General features: G+C 43.5%; 1 protein-coding gene across 2 annotated transcripts; it reads left to right on the top strand.

Moving 5' to 3' along the window:
• The first annotated feature begins 457 nt into the window (after window positions 1-457).
• Window positions 458-14,485, top strand: LOC307243296 (3-hydroxy-3-methylglutaryl-coenzyme A reductase-like). Of its 2 annotated transcripts, none has more exons than XM_080018028.1 (20): window positions 458-667; window positions 1,202-1,396; window positions 1,494-1,605; window positions 2,199-2,286; window positions 2,507-2,591; window positions 3,303-3,408; window positions 4,896-5,002; window positions 5,113-5,232; window positions 5,928-6,061; window positions 7,268-7,539; window positions 7,947-8,092; window positions 8,168-8,362; window positions 10,759-10,917; window positions 11,030-11,187; window positions 11,278-11,383; window positions 11,775-11,945; window positions 12,194-12,334; window positions 13,845-14,003; window positions 14,103-14,257; window positions 14,348-14,485. In XM_080018028.1, exons 2-20 carry the CDS (start codon window positions 1,235-1,237, stop codon window positions 14,400-14,402), a joined length of 2,631 nt encoding a protein of 876 aa, XP_079874154.1. In that variant the 5' UTR covers window positions 458-667; window positions 1,202-1,234; the 3' UTR covers window positions 14,403-14,485. The 2 variants fall into 2 exon arrangements, with proteins under 2 accessions (XP_079874154.1, XP_079874155.1); XM_080018029.1 differs by having other exon boundaries at window positions 458-776.
• The last annotated feature ends 451 nt before the right edge of the window (window positions 14,486-14,936 follow it).

Here is a 14,936-nt window from a genome sequence, read left to right as displayed (position 1 = left end):
TATCTAAAAACTAAGATAAAACGGTGGGAAAAAAAAAAAAAACAAACAAACATCCCCCCAAAAAAAAATCAACCTACATGTTCAAACTTTTTTTTTTTTTAAATATTAGAACGAACGAACTTACAAACGGGCCAGTGATGTGCTCATACAAATACAAGACCACTTATAAACCATAGTATTATGAATAAAAACGCAAAAATACACAGCAGTACACTGTGACAAAACACGGGCGACAGTGAACAAAACAGGAAAATGAAAACTATAAATGAACAGTAACAAAACACCAATTTGCTCGTTCGGCTTCAAAACGCTTGAAAAGAACATCTTGACCTCCGCTTCCGGTGACCGGGTGACGTCACCGTCACGTGACTATCGCGCTTCCACACGACCCTCCAACGCGTCGCGGCGACGCTGTGCCGCGTCACACGCCTCCCGTGAGCGTCAACGTCCGCCGCACCCGAGCGTTTCTTCTTTATCCCCGAGTCAAGTTGCTGCCTGGAGCCACGCGGCGGTCGCGTTGACAGCGGTGACGAGACACTACATGTCGGCGACAGCACCATGACCTCGTTGTGTGCGATGCATAACACACATGGCGGCGGCCACTGGCGCTGCGGGCGGAGGCTTTTTTCCCCCCTAACAGCCTAGCCCCCTGTGGCGGAGCCCAACGGTAAGTGACGTCGCGGCTTCCTTGTCGCCATGTTTTCTTGGTTGGCGTTGCGTCGGTGACGGGTGGTGGACGGGGTGGTCAGCGTTTGTAGACGACGATGACGGAATCGGTAAGTGGAATCTGACTTTTGAAGGGAGTGTGTTGTCTTCTTTGTGTTCAGTTGGAGCCGTGGTTTTGTAACGCGCACGACGGAGGTTACTGACCTTGGAGACAAGTCGTGACGCATGGCAGTGAAAGCCGTCACTGTCAACGCCAAGCCTGACTGGGCAGTTTTGAGATTTCAGTGTTTATTTATTTTTTGGTAAACCTGCTGCCCAATGAAGTGATAGTCAGTCAGTAAATCCGTATATGTCAGTAAAACCAAATTTGCTCTCGACTGCTTGACTAGTAGCCGCCCTAGACAGTTCAGAGTCTTTATATGGGGCTTACAGTGTGAACCTCTCCAGCCGGCATGGTCTTCCCATGTTGGATTTAACAGACTTGCCACTCTGGTGTTGTCCGATACCAAAGGGAACCGATCTCTCCCACCTTCAGGTCGATCGGGTCGAAGGAAGGTGATCCGGGGCCATGCTGAGCCGGCTGTTCAGGCTACATGGCCTGCTGGTGGCCTCCCACCCCTGGGAGGTGATAGTGGGCACCCTTGCCCTCACGGCGTGTCTCATGTCCATGAACAGCTTTGTCGCCAGCAGCCAGGTGTGCAGCTGGAATGAGTGCCCCAAGCGCCAGGAGGTGAGGCCCTCTGTAAGGGATCGATTAGGGTTGTGTACCTTCCACCTGTACGATAAAACTATGTACTGAAAGAGATGATTTCCTATTCATTTCGCAGAAAATCTTCAGCAGCGATATCATCATTTTAACAGTCACACGCTGCATGGCGATCGTCTACATCTATTTCCAGTTCAAGAACCTTCGACAACTGGGTTCCAAATACATACTTGGTTAGTATCTGGTATTTCTGTACAGTTTCTGTCTTGCTCGCAACGATGTGATCATATCAAGTTCAATATAATGGTGTAGAGGAAATGTTTTGATTTCATCTTTGCCGAATGCTGATTGTTTCAGTTGTATTGCGCACCACTAAGATGAGCTGACGCGGCAGATGATGCGTTTATACCTCATCATGATGCGTTTATATATTATATTATATTCTGGAAGCATGTCCAAGTGTCCTTTAGCAAGACACTCAATCCCTAGTCCCACAAATCAGACTGACAAATCTGATGGGAGTGGCGCTGAAATGTGTGTAAACGGGGGGAGTTACGCTGTATTATTTCGCTTCATATATGTTTTGGCCAATCATGTGCCGGGATCTGTCACCACGCGTTAAATGGAATGAGTCCCTACTGGAAACAACCTGACCAGCGAAACCATAACAAAAACATGCTCATTGAAATGTGACATGGCTGACCATATGCGTCCCTGAATGTACCCCTTACTTTCCTGGATCTCTCCCCTCGGTGATTAACAAAGTACTCTTATTTTCAATAAATGTATTATTAACCTGTTGAATCACAGTTTAATTTCTCTCCAGGAATCGCCGGACTATTCACTGTATTTTCCAGTTTTATTTTTAGTACAGTGGTGATTCACTTTTCTGGGAAAGAGTTGACGGGCCTCAAGTAAGTAGATTGTGGTTTATTTTAACAACCCTAGATATTATTATGATGTATTTCCCTGCTCTGCTATAGTTGTATTTTAATCACAGCAGTTACGTTGTTCAATTGTTCAATTATATTCCATTTTTTATTACTAGTATTTTTTGGAGATTTTTGGATCTCTAATAAATGCTCATGCTTTTTGGATGAGCATTCCTAATCATTATTTCTGTTCTTGATGCAGTGAGGCTCTACCATTTTTTCTCCTCCTTATCGACCTGTCAAAAGCCTGTGCATTGGCCAAATTTGCCCTCAGCTCAAACTCTCAGGTAATGTGCTATTGCAATATTATTTTGTCTGAAAAGTGATCTTTAGACCCTTTCACACTGCAATGGCAGTGATCTTGGCAGGAATAGGCCTTAATGATAGGTTTTTTTGACCAAAAACGAATTAAAATATTGTGTGTTGAAAATTATTTTGTATGTGGATTGTTTAATTTGATCATTCTCAGTATCCAATTTCTTAACTAATATACTTAACAGCAAAGGATAGGCAGCCTATCAATATCTATACCGCCAACTAATAAAATAGCCAACTCTTAAATATACATCACATGAGTAACTGTTTCTCCATTCATAGCCTACCAGGTTAGCTCCTTGACAGCTCTTTAAAACTTTTAAAGCTAGTCCTCAAAATTTCTAGAAACTACAAGAGATGCAGATGAGATTGTTTTTTTTAATTCAAGTGCCCGGGGAGAGTTTTCTGTTTCCTTTTTTTTATGTTGGCATAATCATTTGGTTCAGGTGTAAAACTTATCTTGCAGTAGTGAAAGTTATTAGGGTAATTGTTTGTTTTGGGTCTTGTGTGTTTCCAACTGTTGCCATTTATTTTAAGAGATTTTATTAAATTAATTCAAAGATTGTTGTTTTCTCCCAATATCTTTTTGTAATTATACAGTCTTCTGTATCATTATTTCTAATAACTTACACGAGACATAAACCCACGTTTTACGAATCAAAGTTGTCTTTGTTTCCATGTAGGAGGAGGTGAGGGAGAACATCGCCCAGGGCATGGCCATTCTGGGCCCCACTTTCACCCTGGATGCCCTGGTGGAGTGCCTGGTCATTGGGGTCGGCACTATGTCAGGTCAGTGACAATCATTTAGTGTATTGGTAGTTGAAGTGATCGATACATTGATTACATTGTACAACTATAAAGGTAATTGGATATTTGGAACATGTAAGTGGTCTTCGGCAGTGTAGTATCTAGTCCACCACAGACGTGCCACAAATTAAAACCACTGACCGGTGAAGTGAATAACATTGTTCATCTTGTTCCAATGGCACCTGTCAAGGGGTGGGATATATTAGGCAGCAAGTGAACAGTCAGTTCTTGAAGTTGATGTTGTGGAATCAGGAAAAATGGGCAAACATAAGGATCTGAGCCACATTGTCAAGGACCAAATTGTGATGGCTAGACGACTGGGTCAGAGCTCTAAAATGACAGGTCTTGTGGGGAGTTCCCGGTATGCAGTGGTTAGTACCTACCAAAAGTGGTCCAAAGAAGGACAGAGTGTTTCACAGGGTCATGGGTGCCCGTGGGCTCATTGATGTGCGTGAGGAGCAAAGTCTGTTCCGTCTGGTCTGATCCCACAGAAGAACTACTGTAGCACAAATTGCTGAAAAAGTTAATGTTGGCTATGATAGAAAGGTGTCAGATAACCAGGGCTGCCCGGAATAGTTGATCAAACGTTAGTCGACCAAGTTTTTCATTGGTCGGTTGGTCGTAGGAAAAAAAGAAACTTGCTTCAGGAGCTGTGCCTTGTCTAAATAAACCTTAAAGCCTATATGGAGAGAGAGCTTTCAATTTAAAACACATTTTAACAAATGTTCATTCTCCTTGGTGGTTGTTCAGAGACCTTCAGTAGAATAATTACAGCTCTTGATGGTTTGCCCATAATTAACTGGTGGCTCGCCTCATGCATGGTGGCAATGTTTGTAAATTAGATTTATATTTGAAAAGGTGGTTCTAAGTTATTGTGTTGGTGTTACTGATAAATTAACATGTTCAGTCCCCTAGCTGGTTGTTCCGACACATTCAGAAGAGGGACGTTCCTAACAGCTCACTGCCCTGATGTTTAAATGGAAGTTTAAACTTAGACTGGGTCACGGGGTAACGGGTTAGAGCTGTTTGGGTGAGGCAAGGGGGAGCTGCGCAATAGTGTTTTGACCATGCAGTATTCCCCTTGTGATGTTTGGGGGCTTGTGTTATAATGAGAGTATTTTTTTTACTGCAGTAAGGTCACAACTCTTATTTCAAATTATTACATTAAAATATTAAACATTATAATTGTCATAATTTGACTTGAGGAGACATGCAGACACTTTAAACTTATTCTAGCAATACCGTTTATGAGTTAGTATTTTACCATTTAAAAAGTCCTTATATGTAATTTAAGGATATTATATAGTGCCACAAATCCTATAAAACTGAGATAATACATTTTAGACATATCGCAAAGCCCTGCTCCATAGACATGTGGCCGCCTGCTATGTGTAATGATCTGTGAAGTGAAGTAATGTGAAATTGTCAATTGAAATCCTAAATCAACACATGCTCTTTTATTCTTTCAGGCGTGCCCCAGCTAGAGATAATGTGTTGTTTCGGCTGCATGTCGGTCCTGGCCAACTACTTTGTCTTCATGACCTTCTTCCCTGCGTGTGTCTCCCTGGTCCTGGAGGTAAAAAAACAAACAAAAAAAACAATGATTTTGAAAAGAGTAATAGTGATGTATCTGAGGGTGTCTGTGTGTCTGTGTGTCTGTGTCTGTGTGTCTGTGTGTCTGTGTAGTTATCCAGGGAAAGCCGCGAGGGCCGACCTATCTGGCAGCTCAGCCACTTTGCCCGCGTTTTGGCTGAAGAAGAAGACAACAAGCCCAATCCTGTAACTCAGAGGGTTAAGATCATTATGGTGAGGACTGCGCTGGGTTTTTGAGTTGTTGTTCTGTCGTTCAATGTTGTCCATGAAATGTAAATGACAGGGTGTTGTCGGTGCAGAACGGTAAAATGTTCTTAAAAGTTATTAAATGGCATCAACTTTTTATATATTAATTAAATGAATTTTTAATTATTAAATAAAATAATATAATCCTAATTTCAACATGAATATTTTGTTGGATTCACCCATATTTATTGAAGTCAAAATCAGTCAAGTTAAATCGACAACAAGGTCAATATTTCTCATATTTTTAAAACCCTAAACCTACCACTGAAACCAATACTTAGCTGTTACCTTTTGGAAAATACAGATTCTAGATTAATCCAACTGACCGCATACCTGCCAAACTGAAATCCAAGAAGATCCTTGGACTGGTTAAACGTTTCCCAGTACCACTTTCCTTCCGGACCTAAAGGAAAGGTTCATAGAATCACATAGTTCATAACCTACCCCAATACTTTCCGCCGCCCTTTATCAAATATATAGTACTTACCTGCTGTACTTAATTGAATAAGAAGGAGATTGATTTGTACAAAAAAAATTGTTTTAAATGTGTCTGAAATTCTCTTAAAGGTTTTGTAAAATGCAAAATTGAACTCCTGACACCTCAGACACCCTGCTACAATGAAGTAAGACAAGTGTTTACGCACCTTCCCTTTTCTCCTCAGTCCCTCGGCCTTGTCCTAGTCCACGCCCACACTCGACTGACGACCGAGCAGCCGGGACAAAATCGTACGGTGGAGGGCCCCATCGCTCAGAGACTGGACTCCAGAGGCACCGTGTGGCCGCTGGAGCTCACCAGGTACATTCAGACACCTTTCCTCACCATTTTGTTTGAGGTTGGCCAGTTGCAGCGGAAACAGTAATTAGACCTGGTTTATTTTGCTAAAATGTAGATGGAGACTTTTATTCATCTGTGGAGGGAAATTTTCACTGAAATTCCCCACAAATGTCACAGTAGCTCACATAAAAAAACATACCATAAAACCTAACAGTTAACAAAACCCAGTCGTCTAGCCATCACAATTTGGTCCTTGTCAAAGTCGCTCAGATCCTCATGCTTGCCCATTTTTTCTGCTTCCAACACATCAACTACAAGCACTGACTGTTCACTTGCTGCCTAATATATCCCACCCCTTGACAGGTTAACTGTACACAATAAGAATATGGTAATATACGTTAAACCTCATGATAAACAACAAATACAACCTAAAGAAATTACGGAAAGTATGGAAAAATGCGGTCATATACAATAATTAATTAAATAAGCCAAACAGTGAACCAGAAATATAGACGACCTTAAGTTTGGAAAGAAATTGGTAATGTAAAAAAAACCCGGTGATGAACATTAAATGTAAAAAACATTATTATTATTGGGTTTTTTTTTACGAAACCGATAGAAAAATTTATCTTAAAATGTAAAAAGTAGAGACAACCCAATGGCTTATACATTCTATTAAATTGTTAAATTCTAGAAAAACTACATTTTTTGCTTTCAATAAAAAATAAGACCAAGATTGTCATACTACAAACAAAGCTCATACTCGTCCAGAGATAGTATCCAAAACAAGTCATTTGCATCTGAGGATCAAAACGATGTTTACTGTTTCCTTTTTGTCAACATTTGTTTAGTCGTAAGTAGATGCAGTCGTAAGTGGAGGTAACACTGTATAATGTATCCTCAAACGTCTGCCACAGGACCATGTCCTCAGAAGTGTTGGTGGTGGCTTAGCAGCTAAGTGCTAACTCATGGAAGAGAATGGAAAGTTTTACAGATGTACCAGTGGTTCGAATTCAAAGAGAGCATGAATGTATTTAAATCCAAAAACTGATATAAACAATTTCATGAGTCATCTGTACTATTTTTATTTATTCTTTTTCTTTTTTTAAACCTCCTTACCTCCACTACAAATTCCACAGCCATGAACAGTGCATGGTAATGGGCCACAATACTTCAAGAACTGGGAAGAAATTACATTGATTTTTCATTCCTCCTTCTCGGGCACAGTATGGAGTTCTTGGAGCAGGTGATAACCCTGACGCTGGCGCTGCTGCTCGCCGTCAAGTACGTCTTCTTTGAGCAGAGTGAGACGGAGTCCTCGCTATCCATCAAGGGTCCCATCATGAGCTCTGCCGCATCCCAGAGGCACAGGGCGGCGGAGACCAGCTGCAGGGGCAACGTGGCGGCGCTTAAATCCCTCCAGACAACGAGCGCCACGTCGCTGGCCGTCCCCCAGTGCCACTCGGCCCCTGTGCCTGACAACGTCTCCAAAACCACATGTGAGTCTTTTTTTTTTTTTTTATATATCCTTATAAATGCTTAATTATTAATCTTATAAGCAGGGCTCAAAGCTCACCTTTTTCCCCCGGGAAAGCACTGCATGTTAAAAAGTAAGCAGCACACGAAGACATCTATGAGTGCAATGGAAAATAGATACTTTACTCATCCCTGAAGGGAAATTGCAGTGTCAGCAACAGCTTACATAAAAAAATAGGCAGTAATAATGAAACAATGGGGGGGGGGATAAGATAAAAGAGGAAAATGGCAATATGTGGACATTTTTTTATTTCTACCAATTGGGGGGAAAAAAACCCCCCTGCTGATACGTAATCAGCCCTGCTGATAAGTAATTTTTGGTTTTCTCCTAATATGTGATTTGGGTTTGCTCTCCTAATTTCTGCCGCAGTGCTGCTGAGCAACTCGGTGGACAACGGCTGCTGGTCTTCATGTTCAGATGACTCTGTAGCCGATTCACTCTCCCCGCATTCGCCTCACCCCTACACGGAGCCCCGAAAGTTGGAGGAATGTCTGGCCATTCTCTCGGATCCTCAGGTGATTTTGGTAGAAATCAAACCAAACCCTATACGTTTGAATATAAGTCCCTAATCCCTCCGCTGTGTCTTGTAGAGAGGAGCCGGTCACCTGAGCGACGCCGAGGTCATGAGGCTGGTGACCTCCCGTGACATCCTGACCTACAAGTTGGAATCTGTTTTGAAAAATCCAGAGCGGGGCGTGTCCATCAGGAGGGAAATGTTGTCGTCTGAGCTGCCGAGCCCCACTGCCCTGGCCCGTCTGCCTTACAAAGACTACGACTACTCTAAGGTACCCTGTCAGGTGTATTGATAACACGTTTCTACCTGAACCCCACTCCCAGGCAAAGTTGGATTAAAAAAAAAAAAAAAAGTCCAATAATATGCTTTGTAATGGAGGCTGAGCGTAATCCGATTCTGTTTATTCCAGCAGGTAAAATTACATGTGTGAGGTATTTGTCATGGGGAGAATCGGTGCATTACGATGAGGGTTAAAATAAAAGCTTATGTCAGAAGAAATGGAGAATAAAATAAAATGGAACAAAGGGGGAAGTAAAAAAAAAAATTACAAAAATGGGCAGATAGCTGAAAAATACAGAACAGAAGTAGTCAGATATATATATATATATATATATATATAGATAGATAGATAGATAGATAGATAGATAGATAGATAGATAGATATACACACACACAGAATACACAAATGCAATACTATGCACAGGATCAATTATTGTTATGGGTATAAATATACACTTGAAGTACAGATCCAACCTAACACTGGACTGTTATGCTGTTTTGGAGTCATTATTGGACTGATATTAAATATATCAATACATTGGTATTTAATATATTAAATACCAATGTGGGTATCTACATGTGCCTTGTTTGTGCAAGCGTTAGAGCAATAACTATTTGTTTATTTAAATATTAAGTCTTGTGTATTTTTGTGGCTATTGTTTTACAGTTGCTGTTGTCTTTTCTGTTAATCAAATGTTTATCTTGGATTCACATTTTGCTTAGTTACAGTGGGGCAAAAAAGTATTTAGTCAGCCACCAATTGTACAAGTTCTCCCACTTAAAAAGATGAGAGAGGCCTGTAATTTTCATCATAGGTTCACTTTGGCTATGAGAGACAGAATGGGGGGAAAGAATCCAGGAAATCACATTGTAGGATTTTTAATGAATTAATTGGTAAATTCCGCGGTAAAATAAGTATTTGGTCACCTACAAACAAGCAAGATTTCTGGCTTTCACAGACCTGTAACTTTTTCTTTAAGAGGCTCCTCTGTCCTCCACTCCTTACCTGTATTAATGCACCTGTTTGAACTCGTTATCAGTATAAAAGACACCTGTCCACAACCTCAAACAGTCACACTCCAAACTCCACTATGGCCAAGACCAAAAGCTGTCAAAGGACACCAGAAACAAAATTGTAGACCTGCACCAGGCTGGGAAGACTGAATCTGCAATAGGTAAGGAGCTTGTTGTGAAGAAATCAACTGTGGGAGCAATTATTAGAAAATGGAAGACATACAAGACCACTGATAATCTCCCTCGATCTGGGGCTCCACGCAAGATCTCACCCCGTGGGGTCAAAATGATCACAAGAACGGTGAGCAAACATCCCAGAACCACACGGGGGGACCTAGTGAATGACCTGCAGAGAGCTGGGACCAAAGTAACAAAGGCTACCATCAGTAACAGACTACGCTGCCAGACTGACTTAAATCCTGCAGTGCCAGACGTGTCCCCCTGCTTAAGCCAGTACATGTCCAGGCCGTCTGAAGTTTGCTAGAGAGCATTTGGATGATCCAGAAGAGGATTGGGAGAATGTCATATGGTCAGATGAAACCAAAATAGAACTTTTTGGTAAAAACTCAACTTGTCGAGTTTGGAGGAGAAAGAAAGCTGAGTTGCATCCAAAGAACACCATGCCTACTGTGAAGCATGGGGGTGGAAACATCATGTTTTGGGACTGATTTTCTGCAAAGGGACCAGGACGACTGAGCCGTGTAAAGGAAAGAATGAATGGGGCCATGTATCGTGAGATTTTGAGTGAAAACCTCCTTCCATCAGCAAGGGCATTGAAGATGAAAAGTGGCTGGGTCTTTCAGCATGACAATGATCCCAAACACACCGCCCGGGCAACGAAGGAGTGGCTTCGTAAGAAGCATTTCAAGGTCCTGGAGTGGCCTAGCCAGTCTCCAGATCTCAACCCCATAGAAAATCTTTGGAGGGAGTTGAAAGTCTTTGTTGCCCTGTGACAGCCCCAAAACATCACTGCTCTAGAGGAGATCTGCCTGGAGGAATGGGCCAAAATGCCAGCAACAGTGTGTGAAAACCTTGTGAAGACTTACAGAAAACGTTTGACCTCTGTCATTGCAAACAAAGGGAATATAACAAAGTATTGAGATGAACTTTTGTTATTGACCAAATACTTATTTTCCACCATAATTTGCAAATAAATTCTTTAAAAATCAGACAATGTGATTTTCTGGATTTGTTTTTCTCATTTTGTCTCTCATAGTTGAGGTATACCTATGATGACAAACAGGCCTCTCTCATCTTTTTAAGTGGGAGAACTTGCACAATTGGTGGCTGACTAAATACTTTCTTGCCCCACTGTATATCCATTCAAAAGGAGGGCGTGGTCATCTTGCCTCATGTCTCCTCTGTGCCTGCTAGGTGATGGGCACCTGCTGTGAGAATGTTATCGGCTACATACCAGTGCCAGTGGGCGTGGCTGGACCTCTCCTGTTGGACGGGAAGTACTTTCACATTCCTATGGCCACGACAGAGGGCTGCCTGGTGGCCAGCACCAACAGAGGCTGCAGGGCGGTAGCGGTAAGTACAAAACGCCCGTCGCTCGGTTGACTTTGTGTTGTTTTTTATTTATTTATTTATTTATTTATTTTCTAGCATGATGGAGTAATTGTCTTTTGTCCCCTTCATCCAGATGAGCGGCGGCTGCCGGAGCCGTTTGCTGGCCGACGGCATGACCAGGGCTCCTGTGGTGAGGCTGCCCTCCGCCTGCCAGGCGGCAGAGGTCAAAGCCTGGCTGGAGACGTTGGAGGGCTTCCGGGTGATCAAAGAGGCCTTCGACCACACAAGCAGGTTGGCACACAGCGCTGCTACTGAATGTTGTTCCAGTTGAAATAAAATGAAACCTCAACCTGGGATAGTAATGAGTTTTTATGCTCGCAGGTTCGCTCGCCTGGACAAAGTCCAGATCGGCCTGGCTGGGAGGAACCTGTACATTCGCTTCCAGTCCCAGACGGGAGACGCCATGGGCATGAACATGCTCTCAAAGGTAAGAATAAGAAGCAAGAGTGTTTCCATCATTTAATATGGGCAAAACGAGTCAAGAGTGCATGCGTTATAAATATCTACCTGCTCTTTCTGGACCTATTCATATTCAGCCTCAACGCAATACAAAACGTATCTTTAAATCTCAGACGTTGCTTTGTGCTGTTGCCGTGCCTCAGTAAAGGGACGACGGCTGTGACTGGTTCAAAACGCAGCCGTGAGGTTCCTGACTAAGACGAGACGCCGGGCTCACGTAGCTGCCATCTTGACTTCCCTGCATTGTCTGCCCCCGCCCTATAGCTCTCTCTCTCTCTCTCTCTCTCTGTGTGTGTTTGTGTGTTTGTGTGTTTGTGTGTCTGTGTGTGTGTGTGTGTGTGTGTGTGTGTGTGTCGCAGGGAACAGAGGAGGCGGTGCGCAGGCTGCAGCAGTGTTATCCTGACATGCAGGTGCTGGCCATCAGCGGCAACTACTGCACGGATAAAAAGCCCGCCGCCATGAACTGGATTCTGGGACGAGGGAAGTCAGCTGTGTGTGAGGCCACCATCCCCGCCGCGGTGGTTCAGGAGGTGCGGCCCGTCGTCCTGTTCCTGTTCGTTCATTTTGACGCTAAGATATGTTAACATACCCAAAATTAGATATTAGACAGATTTCACATTGTCGTCGTCGTCGTCTCCCCCCCCCCATACCTTAAATCATAAGAGAACTTGCATTTTGACATGTTTTAAAAGTTGTTTCCAGTGATGTAGTCCTCTATCCGCTGCTTCTTTACCCCCGTACGGTAAATTCCGGCGTGGTGTTATTATTTCTCCTGCAGGTCTTGAAGAGCAGCACGGCCGCTCTGGTGGACCTGAGCATCAATAAGACCCTGGTGGGCTCGGCCATGGCCGGCAGCATTGGGGGCTTTAACGCTCACGCCGCCAACATTGTAGCGGCCATCTATATCGCCTGTGGACAGGTACACTATCTATTCTATTAAAATACCTCATTCGTATCGGACCAGCGCGATGGCTTTTTTGTCTTTTTCCACCCATTTTTTTTTTACCCGTCGTTGTGAATATTGTAATAACACCAACCTCTTTTTCCAACGGTACATGTTCATTGATTAGTCAACAAACTAACAGTGGATGGCTGGTTTTGAAATTGATACTTGCTACGTAGCCAGAACAGCTGCTTACGTACATAGCTGCAAGAAAAAATCTGAAACTCAGACAAATCAAAACCCTCCATCGGAAAAATAGTGCGTGGCCAAGACCGCCAAAATGACACACGACCATCCACATGACGTAGAAGAAAACGTGATTCATCAGACGAGGCCACCTTCTTCCATTGCTCCATGGTCCAGTTCTGATGCTCACGTGCCCATTGTAGGCACTTTCGGCATTGGACAAGGGGTCAGCATGGGCACTCTGACCGGTCTGCGCTTACACAGCAAGCTGTGATGCACTGTGTTCTGACACCTTTCTATCATAGCAGCATGAACTTTTTCAGCAATTTGTGCTGCAGTAGCTCTTCTGTGGCATCAAACCAGACGGGCTGAACCCCACGTGCATCAGTGAGTCAATTGGCGCCCATGTCCTTGTATCCACTTCACCGGTTGTCCTTTCTTGGACCACTTTTGGCACTGTACGCCAGGAACACCCACAAGACCTGTCATTTTGGAGATGCTCTGACCCAGTGGTCTAGCCATCACGATTTGGTCCTTGTCAAAGTCGCTCAGATCCTCACGTTTGCCCATTTTTCCTGCTTCCAACACATCAACTTCAAGAACTGACTGTTCACTTGCTGCCTCATATATCCCACCCCTTGACAGGTGCCATTGGAACGAGATGAACAATGTTATTCACTTCACCTGTCAGTGGTTTTAATGTTGTGGTCGATCATGGAAAGATCTTTTCTGTGTTTTTTCAGCCATAGTTAAGGTTTACTCGCAACACTAACTGAGTCCGGGGGAAAATAAAAGTAATTGGCTCTTATTTACAAATTAAATGAAAGCGTGGAAAATAAATAATCAAAAGACTTTATTACAGAAACCACTCAATAGATACACATTCATACACATCCTTGGATCCCTCTCTGGTTAATTGCACAAATCCAGCGCTGCCGTCCCTTCTCCTGCTGACCCACGGAGAAGAACCAGCACCGCCTTCCCCTGTCAATAGCCACAATGTATTTATAGATTATTACTCATTCCAGTGATGAACACACACTATTAAAAGTATGCCCCTTCACACACAAGTGAGTTGAAGACAGTCTGTGGCATTAGCTCCACCTACCCTCTGGTGCACCAACCATTGCTGGCGGACGTCACTAACTGTGCACCGCTTGTCATTTTTCCCGGGAACATCTCCACCGGTTCTTACCTCAGAATACTGCAAATACAAAGGAGATAGTCCCCTGAACTTCATTAAGTGGTTTTATTAGAAATAACTGTAAAGCAAACTCCACTTTTATTTGATTTGTTTCAGGACCCGGCTCAGACGGTCGGCAGTTCCAACTGCATCACGCAGATGGAGCCGGCCGGTCCAGACGGAGCGGACCTCTACATCAGCTGCACCATGCCTTCCATAGAGCTCGGCACGGTGGGCGGAGGCACCAACCTGCTCCCACAGCAAGCCTGCCTCCAGGTGGGGGGCGTCGGGGTCGGATGGATGTCTGGTGTTCTGTTTCGCTGTCGGTTTGACGTTTTTGTTTTGTTTTTAACTTGATCTCTCTTTTGCCGGCAGATGCTGGGTGTACAAGGCACCTGCCCCGCCCAGCCGGGTGAGAACGCCCGGCAACTGGCGAGGGTGGTGTGCGCCTCCGTCCTGGCAGGAGAGCTGTCATTAATGGCTGCCCTGGCCGCCGGGCACCTCGTCAAAAGCCACATGGCCCACAACAGGTAGATTTTAGAATTTTTTTTATTTTGACTTATTTTTTTTTAATACATTTCCTCTCCAGTTAGTGATTTTAATATCCCCCCCCCTCTCAGATCGAAAGCCAACCTGGCAGAAATGGCCTCGACACAGTTTGAGAAAACACCTTGATGAAAAAGTATGGATCGAGCTCTGCGTAGACTTGACAGCCAAAATGAATGTGTTCCAGTTATGAGTCCCGCACACAACCGTAAACCTCACTGTGGAAACAAGTGACTCTTAATCAAACAGCTCGAGGAGTGTTTGGACCATGAGACAAGAAGCGAAAACCAACACTTGCACTAAGGACTGAAGCCAGGTGGCTGATGAATATTTTTTTCTTTTTGGAAAAAGGTTTTTTTATTTTTTATTTTTTTGGAATTAAATTCTCATGTCCATATAAGCTGTGCCGTGTGCGTGTGCAGTAGAACTAGGGATTTCTCAGAATGTTTTGCAACGGCCTTTTACTTTTTGCACCAAATGCCTTTTACACCGTTCTGGAAGGTGACGTTTTGCTAAAAGCAATAGCCGAGTCCTTTATGTCAGACAATGGAAATACACCCTCCATGCACGACCGTCTTCTTTACTACATGCCCTGTTGCTGCTGTTCAAGTTGTTGTTCCTACATCTAGAAAATAATATTTTTGCAGAAGTCAACAATTTGCG

Source organism: Zeus faber (genome assembly GCF_960531495.2).
Source record: "Zeus faber genome assembly, chromosome: 17".
Classification (NCBI taxonomy): domain Eukaryota; kingdom Metazoa; phylum Chordata; class Actinopteri; order Zeiformes; family Zeidae; genus Zeus; species Zeus faber.
Note: the sequence above shows the minus strand (reverse complement) of the source record. Positions and strands in the feature narration are given on the sequence as shown.